The sequence below is a fragment of the Pleuronectes platessa genome, chromosome 22, assembly GCF_947347685.1.
Source record: "Pleuronectes platessa chromosome 22, fPlePla1.1, whole genome shotgun sequence".
Taxonomy (NCBI): domain Eukaryota; kingdom Metazoa; phylum Chordata; class Actinopteri; order Pleuronectiformes; family Pleuronectidae; genus Pleuronectes; species Pleuronectes platessa.
Window position 1 is genome coordinate 9,181,000 of NC_070647.1, and position 17,876 is coordinate 9,198,875.

Consider the following 17,876-nt stretch of genomic DNA (forward strand, 5'->3'; position numbering starts at 1 on the left):
GCCTTTTCAGTGAAGGAACACATTACAGTTACCATGTCAGTGCTGGATTATCTCCTGAAAAGCACTAAAAGCGAACGTGGGAGCTGAGGGAGGGAAACTAATGATGTAATTTCCACATCTCTTGGAGCTATAAGCTTCAACAATGTATCATCCTCCCTATGGGTTCACTAGTAATCACAGGAATCCAACTGGTAGACTTGATTTGTCATTTCAGAGAATTACAAACAGGGGAATGATTTAAAACAATAACTTCTTATTGTGTTTTTATTATTATAGTTGTAGTTGTGCCCCCTAGTGGTCTGCGCACATGCAAAGTGAGCTGCAGCCTGTAAAGATCATGTTTTGTATGTGTTCCGTCACAGTTCATCAACTAACCCTCCACATTATGTAGCTGGCAGCCTATAGCACACCATTTGCAATGTAAGTGGACAATCATCAGCGGAGTAGATGAGCATGGTCCTGGGCCATATGGCAAGTGGTGGGTTGAATTAGTGTCCGTCCTCCGCCAAGCATGAAGGACAAACAGTCCCAGGTCTCTCTCTCGTTCACCAGATAAGACTCAAGAACATTAGATCTAATAATAAATTCAAATTTGGCTTTTTGGGAAATTAGTTTTTTTTTGTTATTTGATTGTGTCGTGAGTTTGCGGATGCCTGAAACATTTATTTGAACAACAGAGAGGAACATGAATAATTCCCGATGCAAGAAAAGGAGAAGAGGGTACATGTTCTTATTTGAATGTTTATTTTTTGCTTTGCTACAAAAAAAACAGTCCCAGCGATATTTCAGTATGACCTGAAAAAAACGACTAGTTTGAGTACAAAATGAAATATACCAAAACTACCCAAATGCTACCCAGATAAAGAAATAGGCAATAGTATAAAATGAAAAAAGTCTTTCAGTCTACAACTACAAAAAAAAGGTTAGAAAAAACAGGGGGTTACTTAAAAAGAAGGCAAGTAGCCACCATAAAATGTGCCACTTTACCACAATCAAGTCTTCACGTCTCTCCTCGGAATATAAAGTAATGCAAGTACTTTACAATAAGTTAACGCAGGCAGCATCTCCCCTACGTATACAGCAAAAACCAAGTAACAGTCAAATGTATCAGCACGTAAAAAATACACTTTTTTTTGGCAACAACTTCACACGTCACACAGGAAAAAGAATTGGCAAAACAAAAACATCTGGGTAGCAACATTTTTGGTTTCTTGAGAACATTATACGTTCTGTGTCCACATCAGACTGCCTGTATGAGCTTCACATACTGTTTTTTACCATGTATTCAAAAATGATATAAATATATATATATGAACAAAAATGTACTAAAACTATTTTTTTTATACAAAAAGAGGATTAATGCCAAATGGAAGCTTATGCTTATAAACTTCAATAAGTTAAAAAAATGAAGGGATTTCTTTCATACGTTTCAGGAGCATGACATTTTAGCCCTAATCTCCCTAATACCAAGGCTTCTTATTCGTCTGGATCGCACAGCGTTGGCAAAAACAGCCCTCGTCACCGAGAATGAATCAAGTATAAATACTAAGAAAAACTCCTGTGCAGTACCCATTTCTGTCAAAACTACAAAATAAGTTAGTATCAGGCAACTGTACATGTTATTTACAGTTTAAATACAAAAGGAAGAGATTCTGTAAATGGAGATGACGTCAGTACGTAAATGTTAAACATAAACAGAAGCTTTGGACACAGATGATTTAACACAACTGCAGAGCCTTCGTGAAGGCAGGAAATGACCATGATTTGATTTGAATCCACTTTAGCTGCTTTATCAGCTACTAGATGCTTCGTTTTTTTAATGAAACTCGTAACGAAAACAATGAAATAACGGACCGAGGCTACAACCACTCTGCCACGCTTTCCTTTGAAAGCAGCGTTTCCGAACTCAAACGATCTCTGTCCACGTGCGTGTTGGCTCCGTATCAGTTTTAATTCCCGTCTGTGAAGCGTTTGTCTCCTCCACATGTAAGCGGGTGTATACCTTCCATATAAAACAGCTGTTGGCAAAGACTACAGGGTCAGCAATGCTTGTCAGTGATTATCCATCTTGCGTTCCGGACTGGTAGCCGATGCTGAGGCGGATTGTTTTATGCAGGAAGGGGGGGGGTCACGTGAAAGGAGCCCGACGAATCAGCGAAGGCTAAATCCTGATTGAAAAGACGCAATCAGTGACCGGCTGAGTGTTTACACCATCGTTTCCAAACATCTGTGTTTCCACCTGTCAGGAAACAGTAATGGGTTTCAACAGCGACCCCAGGCCTATCCGTGGCAGAGAAGGCGTTTTCAAACAACAGCGTAGGAGTGTGGATGTAGCCCAAGTTGAGAAATGAATCAGCAGGAGCCAAAAATACCACAACCGGTGGTTAACGGTTTGTCTCACTAGCAAGTCATGATACCCTGGACACATCAGAAATGTACGGAATCAATCACTACGGTGTTTTTATGCCCCGAAGCGATAAATGAAAATGACAGTGACATGATTGGTGGAGTGACGGTGGGAGTGACAAAATAAGAAAAAAAGGGGGGGGGGGGGGAGCAGTCTCTGAGCGCAGTTACAAGCCTGGAGGTGGAGAGGACAGACAGACACATTCATTTCAGCAGCAGCCGTATCCCATCGGCACATGGTAGGGGGAGTGTGTACGAGTAGGAATGGAGGAGCAGACCCCACCTGTTAAAGCAGGTGCCCAGTAAACATTTGAGTCTCCTGCAGAGACAGAGAGAGAGAGAGAGAGAGAGAGAGAGAGTGGGGTGGAGGGGAGGGTATTTGGTAGAGGAGAGGTACAAGTTTGCATGTGTGTGTGTGTGTGTGTGTGTGTGTGAGGCAGGCCAAGCTAGCGTCATCAGTCCACGTCGCTGAGGTCGCTGACTGGCTCGTCCTGCACGATGCTCAGGTGGTTCATGGCGCGGCTGTAGGCGATCTGGACCGCCTTGCGGATGCTGGACGTGCGTCCCTCCATCATTTTGATCTTGTCGATGGTCTTGTCCATCCCCAGAGGAACCATCTTGGATCTGGGAAGCCACTGCCTGAGGGGGGGAGGAACAAGCATCCACTTTTAATCACCTGGGCAGCAGCTAAGGTCAAATGTGTTCCTCATCAATTGAGAGGAATCACTACACAGAACTGCATATAAAGAGTTATAAACCATATAGGAGTCCATTTTATTATTTTCATCCAGATTCATTAGATTGTGTCTTTGTATATTTCATTTTAGAATAATGTAACTAAACAAAGTCCATGTCATGTTTTAAATCACTCCTCAAACCCTATTTCACAAGAGGGCTTATTCATAAGGAATCTGGCGTTTTGTTTTTATTTTTCACCAATGTGGTTCATACATAAGTTTTCTGTTTTTATCTTGACTGTATCTTCTATTTTTCACATTTTGTTGTCATTTGGATTTTATTTTAAGTAAAATTCCTACAAAATGAAGCTCAATCGATTTTGCCTTGTTTATGCATAATCTACATATATGTTGTCACACAGGGGAACTACCTTTTAAGCCTCAGCTGTAACTGAAGCCAACAAAATTACTGAATTATGACGTTTTTTTGTCATTGCTGTATTCTCACATGGGCTCACTCTGACCTTTTACAAGGGGCCTGAGAGGTAAAGTTACCAGAACAACGGACTCAGACGTTTGAGTTCTCACACACAGACTCCAGAGCAGGTCTTAGAGCTGCGTACGTGAACACAAATCATTATAAGTATGCACCAACATCAGGTTATTTCAGGGATGCTGTGTAGATGTGGATGAAAATACCTGGTTCGCTAAAACAATTCCTGGTACTCGACTATAATAGTCTATTACCTTCATATAAGGTTGCTACATTAAGGTAATAGCGACCTAAAAACTACCATGGCTCTACTATTGTGCCTGTGAATGCTGTACTTAAATCATCTGCAGAGACCCAGAGTAAATATGAGAGAAGCATGGGGTTTAATGGCAGAGATTAACTGAGGGCAGGAAATAGAAAGAAAGGATAGAGAATAATTACAGTGGCTTCAAGAAAACCAGGGATACAAGAATAGGAATGTGATTCAGCTGCTGAGCTTGAACTACCTGTAGAGATTTCTTTCTGCCACACTGAATTGATCACTTTCACAGTAACATGAGGTCACTGTGACTTTGACCTTTCACCTCCAAGCACCAAAATCTAACCAGTTCACCTTCTATACCCAAGTTAAAGAAAATCCCTCTAACACAGAAGCTCCATTGTAAAAGACTGAAAACCATTTTCCTGGTGATGAAAGCACAGGTAACTTTTTTTCCAACGCCTCTTGAAGCGTGAGCCACTTGTCGACTCCTGACAACTCGATGTCACGCAGGCACGAGAGAATAATGATGGGATGACAGGCGGGTTGATGGGTTTACCCTTGTTAAGAACCTCTTCTGGGAGAGAGGGAGAGAGCGACACTCACCAGCTGCGCTTGTTGTCGAAGAAGAGGACGAGGTAGAGTTTCTCTTCGGCTTTGTACTGCATCTGCTCGCCGACGCGGAGCACGTCCATGGGGGGCATGGGGATGGACACCCCGTTGTGCTGGCAGCCCACTCGCGGCATGTGGGGGTCGATGATCTACACACAGCAGGGGGAGGCGTGGGGGGGTAAGACACACTCCCTCGTGAATGCTAACACACAGAATCACTCTAGTATACAATAAAGACGACTTAAGACACACACACACACACACACACACACGCGCACACACGAACACACACACACACGCACGCAACCAGCTTGTGGCAATAACATTCTTTACTCAATTTTCCTTTCCATACTAAGGTCAAATTAAACTGGTTAACAATGTAACGCTGCCACCTAGAGGAAAGACAGAGCTTTTTCACTGAAAGAAAAGCTACTTCTTCATCCTGTGAGTCTAACTTTGTTTACATGGAGACTTAACATGAATAAGGTCATACTCACTACTCAGGATAAATAATGTCAAATCAAGACATAAGTAGTATTTGGACATTAGTGAAATTACGTAAACATGTATACGTATTAATTGCAGTATAACACGTAAACATGTATACGTATTAATTGCAGTATAACCTATTGGGGTTTTCAGGGCAACGACATCAACAGTTTACCAACTTCTCGACGACGCATGACCTGGTTTTGAACAAAATTGGAAAATAAAAAGGAGTTAAAGATTTTTTGCAAAATTAGAAAATAAGGAAAACGCCCAAATGGAGTACAAAAAAATATATGGGATCGTATATAAAGCTTTCAGGTTTGAGTTTTAAAACTGGAGGAATAAGTTGATAAATAAAGTTGGACGTAATGATGGGAGTCATATTTAGAAAATGCTCCGTAGCATTTAAACCAGACAGGGCTGTCGCCTTTTATTTGAAATATTAACACTTATTCCAACATTGGGGGGAAATTTCGTATTTAATGATTTGTTTGAATTGAAAATATAAGTTCTTGAAGCCGTCAGGCTGTGGGAAGTAATTTGTCTACTGATCCAGCAGAGGGTGCTCACCATCAGCTTGACCCTTTGACCTTTCAGTGGAGTAAGCCAGTGATGTTCTGTTGTGGAAGTGTTTTGTTTTCTCCACCGTAGACGACAAAGTAACAATTGAAGACGATGCTGTTTGTCGTCTTTGTCCCATTACACAAATCTATGGGTTCACCTGTTAGCAGCAGTCGAGGAGGAACCACAGAGCAGAGCAACACCAAGTGTTCAACCTTGTCTGACTGTGTGCTCCCAAGGGGGGGGGGGGGGCACACTCTAAATAATTATGTGTCATGTAAAATTCGCTTAAACTCGATTTTTGGAAAAACTGACAGCCCGAAAACAGGAATATGAATAGAATATTCTATTAGAAACTCATGTAACCATCATAATGGAAACAATGTCTGATTCTGAGTGAGGTCAACAGTCTGAATATTAGTGTCCATGTAAACGTAGCCAGAGTCAGAGTCTCCCACAAAGAGAAGCGATGAGGACAGAACATCGGAGTGAAAGGACCACAAGCACTCACCAAGGCTGGGTAGGAAGGGTATCCACTACACTTGGCCCAAACTAGCTTTAAGGGTTCCAATGTAACGGTTGCAGCACTAGCGGGCATCCAGATATTGCTGTTGCCAACCTCTATGGAAGCGGGAACAACACCAGACAAAGTTAAGTGTGGGTTCAAACACGCACAGAAAGACACATTTCCTAAAGCCATGCTTTTAAAGTGCAGGAGCACACGGTACGACCGGCGGTGACCGACAGATATTGATATTTATCAGCCATTAGTGTTGTTTAATCAGCCAAATGTGGACTTTAGATGAGGGGAGCCTCTCCAGATGCTGACTGGTTACGTGCCGAGGTGGCGGGCAGAGTGCAGGGACTCGCCGGTCACTGCCAAAAAAGACAAGAGAATTTGGCTGGTGGCTGTTTTGAATTTCCAGCCCTGTGTGAACACCAGGTGTCCGCAAGTTCATTAGAATAAGAGTTTTCAAGAGGAAAATTATATTGAAGCCAGAATGAAATAAAAAGCCAATTCTCCGGTTGTTTGCTTGATATTTGAGGCATTTTAACATTTACAGAACCTGCTGACATCTGGAGATACACACAGCCCCTTACTGGCTGCCTCTTTTACTGTCAACTTGACATCTAATATAAAAGTTGGGTTTGGAGAGAAACAACGGCACAATTGCAAATGATAAAAAGAGTGTCTCTGTCTTGTCTTCTTTTCCAATTCACTCTAATGCCTTGTTTGCCTATTAATTATTTAAATTTGTATTCGTCTTCTAATTAACATCATTGTCATCACAGAGAAGGTTAAAATGAAAAGTTACAGACACCTGCAGAATAATTTTCGATTCATCCAATACCTGACTAATCATTCTTATCCTTATCACATTGTGTGTATTTTGGCTGAAACGCAATAAGAAACTGAATGAAATAAATATCTTAATAACCACATTTGAGGGCTCTTTGTAAAACATGTTAATTGAATGTAAAAAACGTCTATAGCGCTTTACTATTGACTATCGACCCCTGGTATCTTCAATTGTCGGTGTGGAGCAATAAAGAACAGAATTCCATCATCAATTAAATGGAAATATTTCACAAGAAAACACTTTATTGAGCTTTATAATAATATTTATTTCATTTAATAAAATAGATCTGTATCTAAAATGTTAACCCTCCCTCCCTATACATGTAGTTTGTTTTCACACAACTTACCAGCAGCGATTCGTGCTGCCTTTGCAAAGTTCCCGGTTTCGATGCAGGCGATTAATTCGCTCTTATCGTCCACAGTGTTTCTCCGGACCAAGGCAGGTTTTCCCTTCCCACATTTTGGAAGACTGAGAATGGTGCTGGGAACGAGACAGAAGACAAACACACAGAACAGAGGTCAAGTATAGAAAGAAAACTTCAGGTGCCATGACTGAGTGTGCAATGTGTCGGACGAACAGCTTTAAAGCAGCTGACAGGATCTGGCCTCTTGTGAGTCTGTATTTGTGTGTGTTGTGTTGTGTAGGTTACTTGAATTCTCTGCCACAACCTCACAGACCTACACCAGGAGAGATTTGTTTCTACAGTGTCTTTATGTCTCGCTAACTACTTATAGACATGGAGACCTGCAGCAATGAACTTTCCCTCATTTATTTAAAGTTTTAAAACTCGTTTGAAGTTCACGCAGTGGAGTTCAGCATTAAACAACTGAGCATACACTTCCATTGGAATCCGGTTGATTGTACTTGAGTCTTGCCTGGTTTACACTTGCACAGCATCCTAGGATATTCACCTCTTCTAAATTCTGCCCTGCAGTGAGGCTGGGCACATTTGGAGTCTGTCGAGCTCAGCAGGAGGCGCGGAGCTGCAAAGCCCAGGTCTAATCCAAGTGAATGTTTGAATCTGTACGTGTGAACAACCTGCATCGACCAGGCCAGTGTTAAACTATTCACAGCTTCTTCCTTTATGTTTTGCTGCCAATTCCTCAGTGATGACAGGAGTTGTTTCTCTTCATCTGATGGATTACCTGGTGCTTCCTGGCAAGCTGCTACACGAGGAGAGGGAGGACTCGGAGGCACAGCGTCTTCGTGGCTCCACAGGTCTGCTGGTTCGACTGGGTTCGTCCAGCTCCTTCTCCTCTTCCACCTCCAGGAAACCACTCGACAGACCTGAGAGCGCACAGGGGAGAACACTAGGAGTCTTGGTCGTCACTGTGCTGCTGCAGACACAACTAAATCATAATAGGAGTCCTTAAGATTTATGAAACGGTGTCGAAATATTAGAGAGAAATGCAGAAATGTACGAGTATAGAAATTAATGATATAAAAGGGAATACATACACATTTAAAAAATGCATTATTCGGTGACATATATCCTGTAAATGAACAATAAATAATCACTAGCAGCATATTATGTAAATTCCTGACAAATGATAGAAATATAACAATGAGCCTGAGCCACATGTTGATATGTGTGTGTGACCAACAGGATGATCAGTCAAACTCAGAACAGATGTGGGGTATCCACAGGTTGTTATTTACTGAAGTTTGGAATTTGTCTGTGGCTCTTTGTAAAAGCAGGGTGACAGCTCATTGCAACATTTGTACATCCGGTATGAGCAGTTGGCCGTAAAGCAGAACACTGTTGTACTGATTTAAGCAGGTGTTTAAAAAAAAAAAAATTGGTTCCACTGTGTAAGAATGGACAATTCTTTAAACGCCTGAGAACCTGAAAAGGTCAGACCGAACTTCTTGCAGGATATTTTTCTCTGTTCACTTCTTACCAGTGTCGAGCCGTTTCATGGGAGACTCCCCGTCCTCTTCATGCTCCCCCTCTTCTCCCCCCTCCTCCTCCTCTTCCTCGCTGTCTCCGCTGCCGCTTCTCTTCCTCTTCTTGCCGTGCAGCAGCGTCTCCAGCCTGGGTATGACCACTGACAGGAAGGATTGGGAACCCAGCTGCGCGCCATCTTCGTCTTCCTCCTCCCCCCTCTGGACATCTTTTCTGTTGACGCGGCCACCCCCCTCGTCTCTGCTCCGCTGGGGCTTGTGGGAACTGGCGGCCTTCGACTTGCGGAAGAGCACGGCTGTCCGGCGGCTCACTGTCCTTGTGGGCTCGGCGAGAGTCGACGTGGCCACCACGCTCACGTCTCCGTCCAGCAAAGAGTTTTGGAGGCCATCGCGCGAGTGGCCGTTGAGGCGTGGCGTGGAGGAGAGTAGGTCCGGGATCTGTGCGTCAAACTTGACTCGCTTGGAGAGAGCCTTGTCATCGCAATCTGGGCCGTCGTCGATTGGTCTGAGGGTGGGGGGCTCGGGGTCTGTGTCTGAGTGGATATGGGGGGGTATGGAGTCTGAAGGCTCCAGTTTGGGAGGAAGACACTTGTCACCTGTGAGGGAGGAGAAGAGAAATCAATCAAATGCGGTTCCAATGTTTCACTAGGGGACTCTGGGGCCTCGGCAGGAGGTTCAACTCTTCTTAGGATTAGTTTAGTTTAGTTTAGGAGAAGTACTGCAAAGTTGTTTTATGTTCTACAGACAGATGTTTCTTGGTAAAGGATTGACTGCACAGATAAACTACAGAAGTATTTTTGGAAGAATAGTATAAAGCTGTTCATAAAAAGTACAAAATACAACAAGTACAACAAAAGTCTGTGACAAAAAACAAAGAATGACCCCCAGTGTTGTGCTGTAACATCCACCTAGTCCTTGTGTTTGCAGAAACGCTGACACGGCATTACATCATTTGGCTTTCGGGTTTGTCATGTAAGTAAAACTAGGGCCTGTTTAGCATAACACTGAGGCACTTTAATGAATAAAAAATGAGAACAAAATGACTTTCTTCTTTCTTTCCCCTCCACTAGCTAATTCTAATACCGTCTTCAGCCGACTTAATGCAACTCAGCGAGTGCTGCGGGTTGAGGCTCGAGGAAGCGTCTGCATTGACGCAGCGGGTGAAGCTGAACAATCACTTTCTTATGACCTTGTTTACAAATGTGAGCAGGAGTTTTTTTGGGTGGATGAGATAGTTCGTTGGATTTTTACAGGGTTCCACAAGGACGCACAGGGATGTTTTGGGGATTCAACAGTAACACCTGCTCTCCACATCAACAACATCATCTTTATGGAAACTGGAAGCTGTAACTGGTTCAATCATTTGGAACCAAAGCTTTTATGCTGCTGTTGATGGAGATTTTTATGTTGTAATTATCCACTATATGGATGCATGTCATTGATTTATGCAGAGTCGACTCATCTAGTTTAGTTTTTTCATTCTAAAACTATAAATGTATAATTGAAGCTAAAAACCCACCTTTGTTATTCATATATTGACTGTATCTTCTTCTATCTTAGTTTTACATCCCATTGAATAAGACTTGAATCTATAGCATAAGAAGAGAAACCAAACCTGCAGATTAATTAATTTAATTTAATCTTAGGTGTGTGCAAATGTCACTGAAAAATCTTCATCTAGACTATTACAGATCATATTTGCACTAGTAACCCCATTTATATTAAATGGGGTTAATTAGGTTAAAACATGTTTATAATGGATTTGTCGCTCTTGTTTCTGGTTTTAGGGAATAAATGAATAAATAACAAGAACAGCACTGTTTACTTTAGCAGATTTACCCAACGAGCAGATGCTCACCTCTGTACAACAGGGCAGGGATTTATAATAATTACACTATGTAGTAGCCTGATAATCTGATTTAATCCCCATTTCATTCTCTTCAAATCCCTAAACAAGTCTGAGATATGGGCAGCAAATCAGAGGCAGGAACCAGTCTAATGTTAGAGCGCTGGAAACAACAAGACAACTACACTCTCATGTTTCAGGCACATTTGGAAATGATTATGTTATTCGAGTGTTTTGCTCTTAAGAGGTCAGGTCTGGGCTAGGGGGCTAATCTCTGACATGCGTTTCAGGATATTGAGGGGATGTGATTCTCATTAAAAGAGAAGGAAGCTGGATGACGAGCACAGAGTCAACCACAGAATGAATTCAAACCTACGGTCATCGTCTGGAAAATGTCTATTGGACTTTGGTCTCTCCTCTTTAGGTCTCCCCCTCTCTGGGTGGGAGGGAGCCGATGAGGATGATGTGGAGGGAGTCGTTGAGGAGGAGCAGTGGTGGCGGTGGGAGGGTACGACTCTTTTTAGGCTCATTTCGTTGCGCACGTCGTTGATGGTCTTCTTGAGGAGCTTGACTCGCTTGCTGCGGGAGGGGCTGGACTTCATGCCACAGGTCAGGTCAAACTTCTCCAGTAGCTGCTGCAGCTGCTTGTCCAGAGGCAGATGCTCCCGATTGGCTGGTACAAGTAGGCGGTCCACTAAGGAAAGAATTAAACACATCTAATGAATATTCCTTGCCCTGGAAGTATCACAGAGATATGCATCTTTATTGCTGCCCTTACCGTCCTCCCAGGAAAAGGATGTTGATGTTTTAATTTCCGGAGCCTCTGCTAGATGCATGCCGCTCTCCGTGTCAAAGCCGATTTTCTCCACATCACGACGCGCCTTTCTGAGCAGGGCCCCGCCCAGATCTCTGAGACGAACAGCGGCCCGATGGAAATAGGTGTCCTTTGAGTTATACTTCATGCAATTTTCCACTATGAGATTGAAGTCGCTTTCAAACTGCTGAAAGTTGTTGTAGGCCTGGGCGTCAATGCGCTGCCGCATGGTGGAGAAGTCCATTGGGTGCTTGATGTGGTCGAGGTAGTCGGGCACCTAAGTGGACGGAAGACAAATATGATGGAAGAAGTAAAATGATTTTATTCTTAAAACCTATAAATAATCTTAAATAATCATATCAATGATTGAAATAATAAAAAATCCTACTTTATGATATACATATTTAAATATATGTTGAATTAAAAAATTTAACCAAACAATGCACATTTTAATGAATTTGCTGAAAGAAGAGTTTTTATAGCCCAGGCTGAGAACCACCTGCAATACCTCAAGTGCCCACCAATCGGCCACAGCCCACACTTCGGGAAACATTGCAGTAGAGCATATAAATTCCTTCATGTCTGTGCATGAATCCTTTACAGCTTGTACAATTGCATCTTAAGAGATTCAATAAGAACAATACGATTCCATATTTTAGCTAAATATTAAAAGTTTTGAACTTCATGAGGATCATTACCAACAGATATTTCTACAGATGCAAAACTAACAAATAAAATGATGAAAAAATGACATGTAATAATAATGATTTTAAGAGTGACGTGATGCAATTCAGAGAAAAGAACAGCGCCCAACGTGGGGCTCGAACCCACGACCCTGAGATTAAGAGTCTCATGCTCTACCGACTGAGCTAGCCGGGCCTGTCTCGCCACACATCCGTCAGGTTTTACAACCGGCATCCTCTGTCGTAAGACCTCGGTCTCATGTTACACATTCCATTGCGACACTGACTACACAAGGAGCGGGGGTGGATATCCTGGGTCACTATGATCAGATCTTGTGGCGTGGAGCCGGCAGTGATAACCTCTGTGATGTGTTTGGGTGCAGCCCTGTGATGCGGGTGTAACTTTTAATAGATACAGAGAAGGACAGAGTTCCTTTTGGAATCAGAAAACCTTTAAAGTCAGCTATGTCTGTCCAGAAGCTCAATGGTTTGATATTTACAAGGAAGACACTGTGAATTCTGCACCTCAATACCAATGTACAACTTGCTTCAGTCACAGACAAAAAAACACATATTCTGAAATATGAAACTTGGTAAGCGGCAATATGGAAGTATTTGTGGCATACAAAGGGAAAATAATTCTGTGGTTAATTTACCTCAGAAAGATCAACTGGCTGGATGAAGATCTTGGCCTGGTCTTTAGCTTGAAGCTGGTCCAACAGAGCTCTGAGCAAAATACTGAAGGGAGTGAGCTGCATCTCCAGGAGAGTCTCCTGCAGCTTCATCTACAACACAGCACAAAAGGAAAACTCTTTTATTAAGCGGATTTTCTCTGACAAGTAGTAAAATAGTCTGTCGACTCTATCCATGCATCCACTTCTACCTCTTCCCTCTTGAGCTTCTCCCGCTTGCGGATTAACTCCAGCAGCAGCCGGGCCCTCTCCAGGTCGTGTCTGAGTCGGTGCCATTCCTTTAACTGGTCTTTTAATGTTCTGCTCTCCTCCTCATTCTGCTTCTGGAGAAGACATTAAAATAAAAATAAAACATACATTCAGGAATGGAACAGAACACGAAACTACTTGCATAATATATACAGGTTTCAGGGCAAACACATTTTTCCTCAGAGCAAGCTCGTATAATACTTTATGGCCAACTGATGCAGACGCAGGCATTTATACATACTTTATCAAACATCTTAACAGAAGTTCTGCCTAGGCTTGACAAAATGTGTGAAAATAATGGATTATCCAAAAACTTGCATCAAGTTCTACCAGCTACTGGTACTTTGGTAAAAAAGCAAAATGAAGACTGAAAGCCTTCTGGGGTTGACTGACAGATGAACAAACCGGTTGTGCATTCTTCTTGGACTGCAGGCTTGTCTGAAGGCGTCTCAGGAGAGGAAGCCCGTTCCTAGATTGCCTCTTCAGTGTCCAGTAATTTAGGACCAGCTCCACAAAAGCTTTCTTCTTCTGGACTGACACCTGGTTGAGAATTGTTTGTAACCTGGAGGAGTAAAGAAGACGGGTATAAGAGGGACAGAACCTGGGAGAGAGAGCCACACATCTAATCTCAAACACTCAATGTTATTTGCTGCTGGCAGAGTTTTATCAGTGAAGTCGACCACGGAATCTGTGGCTGGCTACATTTGATTGTATTTTTCAGAGAAACATCAAACTTAACAGCTACACACAATTTAGACAGCAGTTGACACAGAGCAAAGAGATCACTGGGGAAAGCAAATAGTAGCCAGTGTCATGTGATCAAAGCCTGATACAACTAGTGTTTGTACAACATCTACATATCGTTCCGAAAGACAGCTGCCAAAACGATGGGTTTAACAGAGTATGGGACATATGGGACACCAAACCAAATACGACTCACACAACACATCCATTATTAACAAGTTAAATCTTGTGTGTACCTGTGAGCAGGAAAAGTAGGCACAGTAGCAGGCGTTGCAGCTTCACTTTCAACTTCAGGCTCAGGCTTTTTACTCTTACTCTTTTTCTTTCCTTTTGAATGACCTTTACCAGAGGCTCTCCCTTTGTCCATTTTCCTACATAGTCCATTTTTGGGTTTGGCATCATCATAGATTGTAAGCGGCCTCCTCACACACCCACTAGGTGTGTGAGCTCCGCAGTAGGCTGTTTTCTTCACAGAGAACGTAGGCTCCCCTGTGTCTGTCACCTCTTTGATGGGTTCCATCTTCATGAAGAGGCCTGCCTTTTGGGCACAGCTGACATGGAAGGCAGTGTAACAGTTGGCTTTGTGGCACTGGATGCACGCCCCGACCCCTCTCTCCTTGCAGAGGTAGCAGGTGAGCTTCCAGCGGGCCGGAGGAATGTGGCTGACACCGTCGATGGGCTCGATGAAGGTGGTGTTGGAGAAGCCGACCTCCGGGACCCAGAGGGCGCACACCACGTGGCCCCAGCGGTCGTCGTCCGTCTTTTTCACCGCTCCACCCTGGTTGGGGCAAAGGATGCAGTCTGCCGCCCGAGTGGGTGACTGGAGGCAGTGTCTGCACAGCCACTGGCCCTCGGGAATGTAGGGCACGCCGTAACATTCCTGGTGCACAGCGACGTTGCACATATCACAAAATAAGATAGCGTTGCTGTTGTGACACTCGCCGTCCATGCAGATGCAGCAGACTGCGTCCTCGTCGATGGCGGCTTGCTTTTCACAGCCTTGATCCAGGCTCTCCAGGTGCAGCTCTTTCTCAAAGCGGTCAACAAGGAACTCAAAGACATTGTGGGAGACCTGGCTGGCTCCTTCGCTTCGCCGTTTTTCATTCACCAACTCTAGCCACGCGTAATCCTCCTCATCCATGTCATACTCTGTTTCCTCATCTAACTCTTCCTCGGTTTTCTCTATGTATTTATAAAACGTGGCTGGACGCTTAGGAACAGCTGGGAGGTTATATTCCACTGCACGGAACTTCGGCTCTGGAAGCTTTGGGCCGACATTAGCGCTGGCCTGTGGCCCAGCCCCTTCTCCATGACTAGTGATGCCCAGTGCAGCGTTTCTCTTCTCCTGGTTGTTTTTTAATCTAACTGACCTCAGGAGGACTTGCTGTGGTTTCTCAGCATTCTCTTTATTACTGGTGCACTCCATCATTTCCTGCGCCATGGGGTCCTCATCCGAGATCACGTCCAGCCGGTCATAGACGCTGAGGCGATGGAGGCGGCCATCAATGTCAAACTCCACTATGCGTTGCGCCTGGGCGTAAGTCAGGATCTGCTTGTTGGGGGAAGGCATGATGGGAGACGATGGCCTCTGCGGCACCGCGACCCGGTGCTGCCGAGCTTTCTTCTTCATCCTGACGCTCCGTGTTGCTGTGGAGACAGAGTGGGGAGCGGCACAGTTAGAAATCTGCATACATGTATTTTATCCGGGTCAAGTATTGACACGCACTGAGCTCCAGACATTTCCCTGAGGTTATCCAGAGGGGCTGTATGTGAGGACACAACTGTCTGAGTGAGTTGCTCTCGATATTCTCCGGAACTATTCCTGCCAGCCCCCTTATGAAATATCTGAGTAATACCATGTGTAAATGCAGCAGGAAAATCTCCTAAGAACTTGGCCTGCTGATGTAATTTCAAACACTAAATTCACACTGCAAGCTTTAGTGCTCAAATCAGTATCAGTTCACATGGTCTTGTAAATTGTGGCCTGTATCACTGAATGTAGTGTAACCTGCAACAGACACAAAACTGGAAGAAAACAAGTATCTCTTGATTAAAAAGGGGTGTGATCCACGTAGAACACGCTGACAAAGATTCCTCCACTTGAAAAGACAAGGACATTCGAGAGCTTTTGGTGATGAGGGCTGACGCCAGCTGTAAACAACACCACCAAGCTTACTACAGTGCCATTTATAAATCATGTCCTGCCTCCTGCATCCTCTTCCAAGAAACCACTCCTCGGTTTTACTATTATTGTGAATGCATATGACCTGGACATGCTCCTGCCACGTTCTTTATAAGTGAGAAAGTCCAGAGAGCGTCTGGACCCTGTTTTCCGATGTTAATGTTTGAAAAGGTCTCCGGATAAAACAAGAGGAGCTGCACTTTGAGGGCCAAGAAACTCAAAAGACACAGAGATACAGTATTGTGTGGTGGCAATTTGCTAAAGACATAGACTTCCACTTGGCACAGCGCAAAATATCATATGAGAGAATCTATGTGTGCACAACATGGCTCAGAATCATGAATAAAGACTGTAAATACAATGCAAAACCTTTCAGTAAGATAACAAATACTCTAAAACATATTGTAGCTTGCTTAATGTTACTTTGCTGATAGAACATCGGCTTTACACGAGACAGAAACTGATTCTACTGTGAAACAAAACTATAAAAACACTGTCAACAAGTGATCTGAGTGCATGATAGTTTGAAACTCAGCTGACAAAGAGAGGAAAGGGAAGGGGCAACTTCCATTGATGCCTCTAGCCCCAGTGAATAACTATGTGATGAGCTGTTGTGTTGTTAGCCAGCTCCTGGACACACACACTGGTGTCGGGGGCATTTAACCGCGGTGGGAGGCGGCCACCCCGTGCTATCTGGATCACACCGTGCAGGAGTTCGCACTTGTCCGTTTGGTGCAGAGGTGCAATCGCCCCCTGTTCTGTTCCCACGACCCGCCTTGCAGTCCAAAGTGGCCCAATTGCTAACAAAAACATTAGCTAGCCTGCTGACTAGCGAGTGGAGCTAGCTTCCCCCTTCGCAGACGGAGCAAATGGCGTCAAAGAAAAATAACAGTTCTCCCTGTACGTCCGCTAGTAAAGTCAAACCCAGGGTGTGGAGTTAAACATGTCACTCGTGGAATCACTTGTTTGAACAATTAAGTAAAAGGGCCAAATGAACCAAAGCACGTACCTCGGGTGCACGAACAGTTTTGCTAGCCGAGGAGGAGGGGAGCTAGCCAGCAGCCGTACAAAGCAGAGGGGAGCGGGCCTGCTAAGTGGCTCTGTACCCGCACACAGTGTTCTCATCCAACGGGTGGAGCTGGGGGACTTCACCGCTGCTAGCGAAGAGAGAACCGGGCCTTTGGGGTGCCTGTGGGTTCCCGCTGAGAGGGACTGCACGGCGGGCTGCTTCGCGGACCATTCAGGGGCTGGAGCCACTCGCTAGCCGCGGTCGACCGGATAGCAGCAGCAGCAGCAGCGGCTCTACGGACGGTTCATCCCCCAACACAACAATGCGTTTCCAGCAGACAACTCCCACCCGCACGCTCCGCTCTCTACGTGTGACGCTGGAGGTCATGTTTAGTGTCGAGTCGTAGCTCCCACACAATGGCCCATCTGTCACACGATCGATGCATTGACTATATGTCGATCCCCACTCACACACACACACACGGGGCTCAGATCACTGCGGGGACTGTGTGTCTCTGTGTGGTAGCTCTCTGTGCGCCGAGCTGCTTTATAACACACAACCATCGGATCTGGGTTTCAAAGGGGATGTGTGTGTTTCTGTGCTTTTAGTTGTGTTTCACGTGCACGCAGCAGGAAGACGGGTGGCCAGCCCCACCCAGGGTGCAGCCTCGCCGTGTCCTTCAGGTCACCAGACACCGTCGGTTGTCAGCAGCAACATGTTCGTGATACAATCATAGTGCATTGTTTGTTGAGATTTATAAACACAGAAAATACCGTTTCCCCGGGATGACCTTGAACGCAACACGAACGCATCGCTCTTAATATTTTTCAGTACTGTATTGTTTTGTTCGGTCTTATTTTTATTCTATTCTTTTTATTTGTAATCTGTATTCGT

The 17,876-nt window shown here is 44.3% G+C and overlaps 1 protein-coding gene and 1 non-coding gene across 3 annotated transcripts; both read right to left on the reverse strand.

Moving 5' to 3' along the window:
• Positions 1-721: 721 nt before the first annotated feature.
• brd1a (bromodomain containing 1a) lies at positions 722-17,589 on the reverse strand. Of its 2 annotated transcripts, none has more exons than XM_053415371.1 (13): positions 16,983-17,589; positions 14,028-15,438; positions 13,453-13,609; positions 12,990-13,121; positions 12,763-12,891; positions 11,388-11,700; positions 10,986-11,303; positions 8,760-9,359; positions 8,004-8,145; positions 7,205-7,338; positions 6,009-6,118; positions 4,442-4,596; positions 722-3,045 (listed from the first exon to the last, which is right to left on the reverse strand). In XM_053415371.1, the coding sequence occupies exons 2-13, from the start codon at positions 15,419-15,421 to the stop codon at positions 2,862-2,864; spliced, it is 3,768 nt and encodes a 1,255-aa protein (XP_053271346.1). In that variant the 5' UTR covers positions 15,422-15,438; positions 16,983-17,589; the 3' UTR covers positions 722-2,861. The 2 variants fall into 2 exon arrangements, with proteins under 2 accessions (XP_053271346.1, XP_053271345.1); XM_053415370.1 differs by having other exon boundaries at positions 13,441-13,609.
• On the reverse strand, positions 12,230-12,302 carry trnak-cuu (transfer RNA lysine (anticodon CUU)). The gene has a single exon. It is a non-coding gene; the product is annotated as a tRNA-Lys (tRNA).
• Positions 17,590-17,876: the final 287 nt, after the last annotated feature.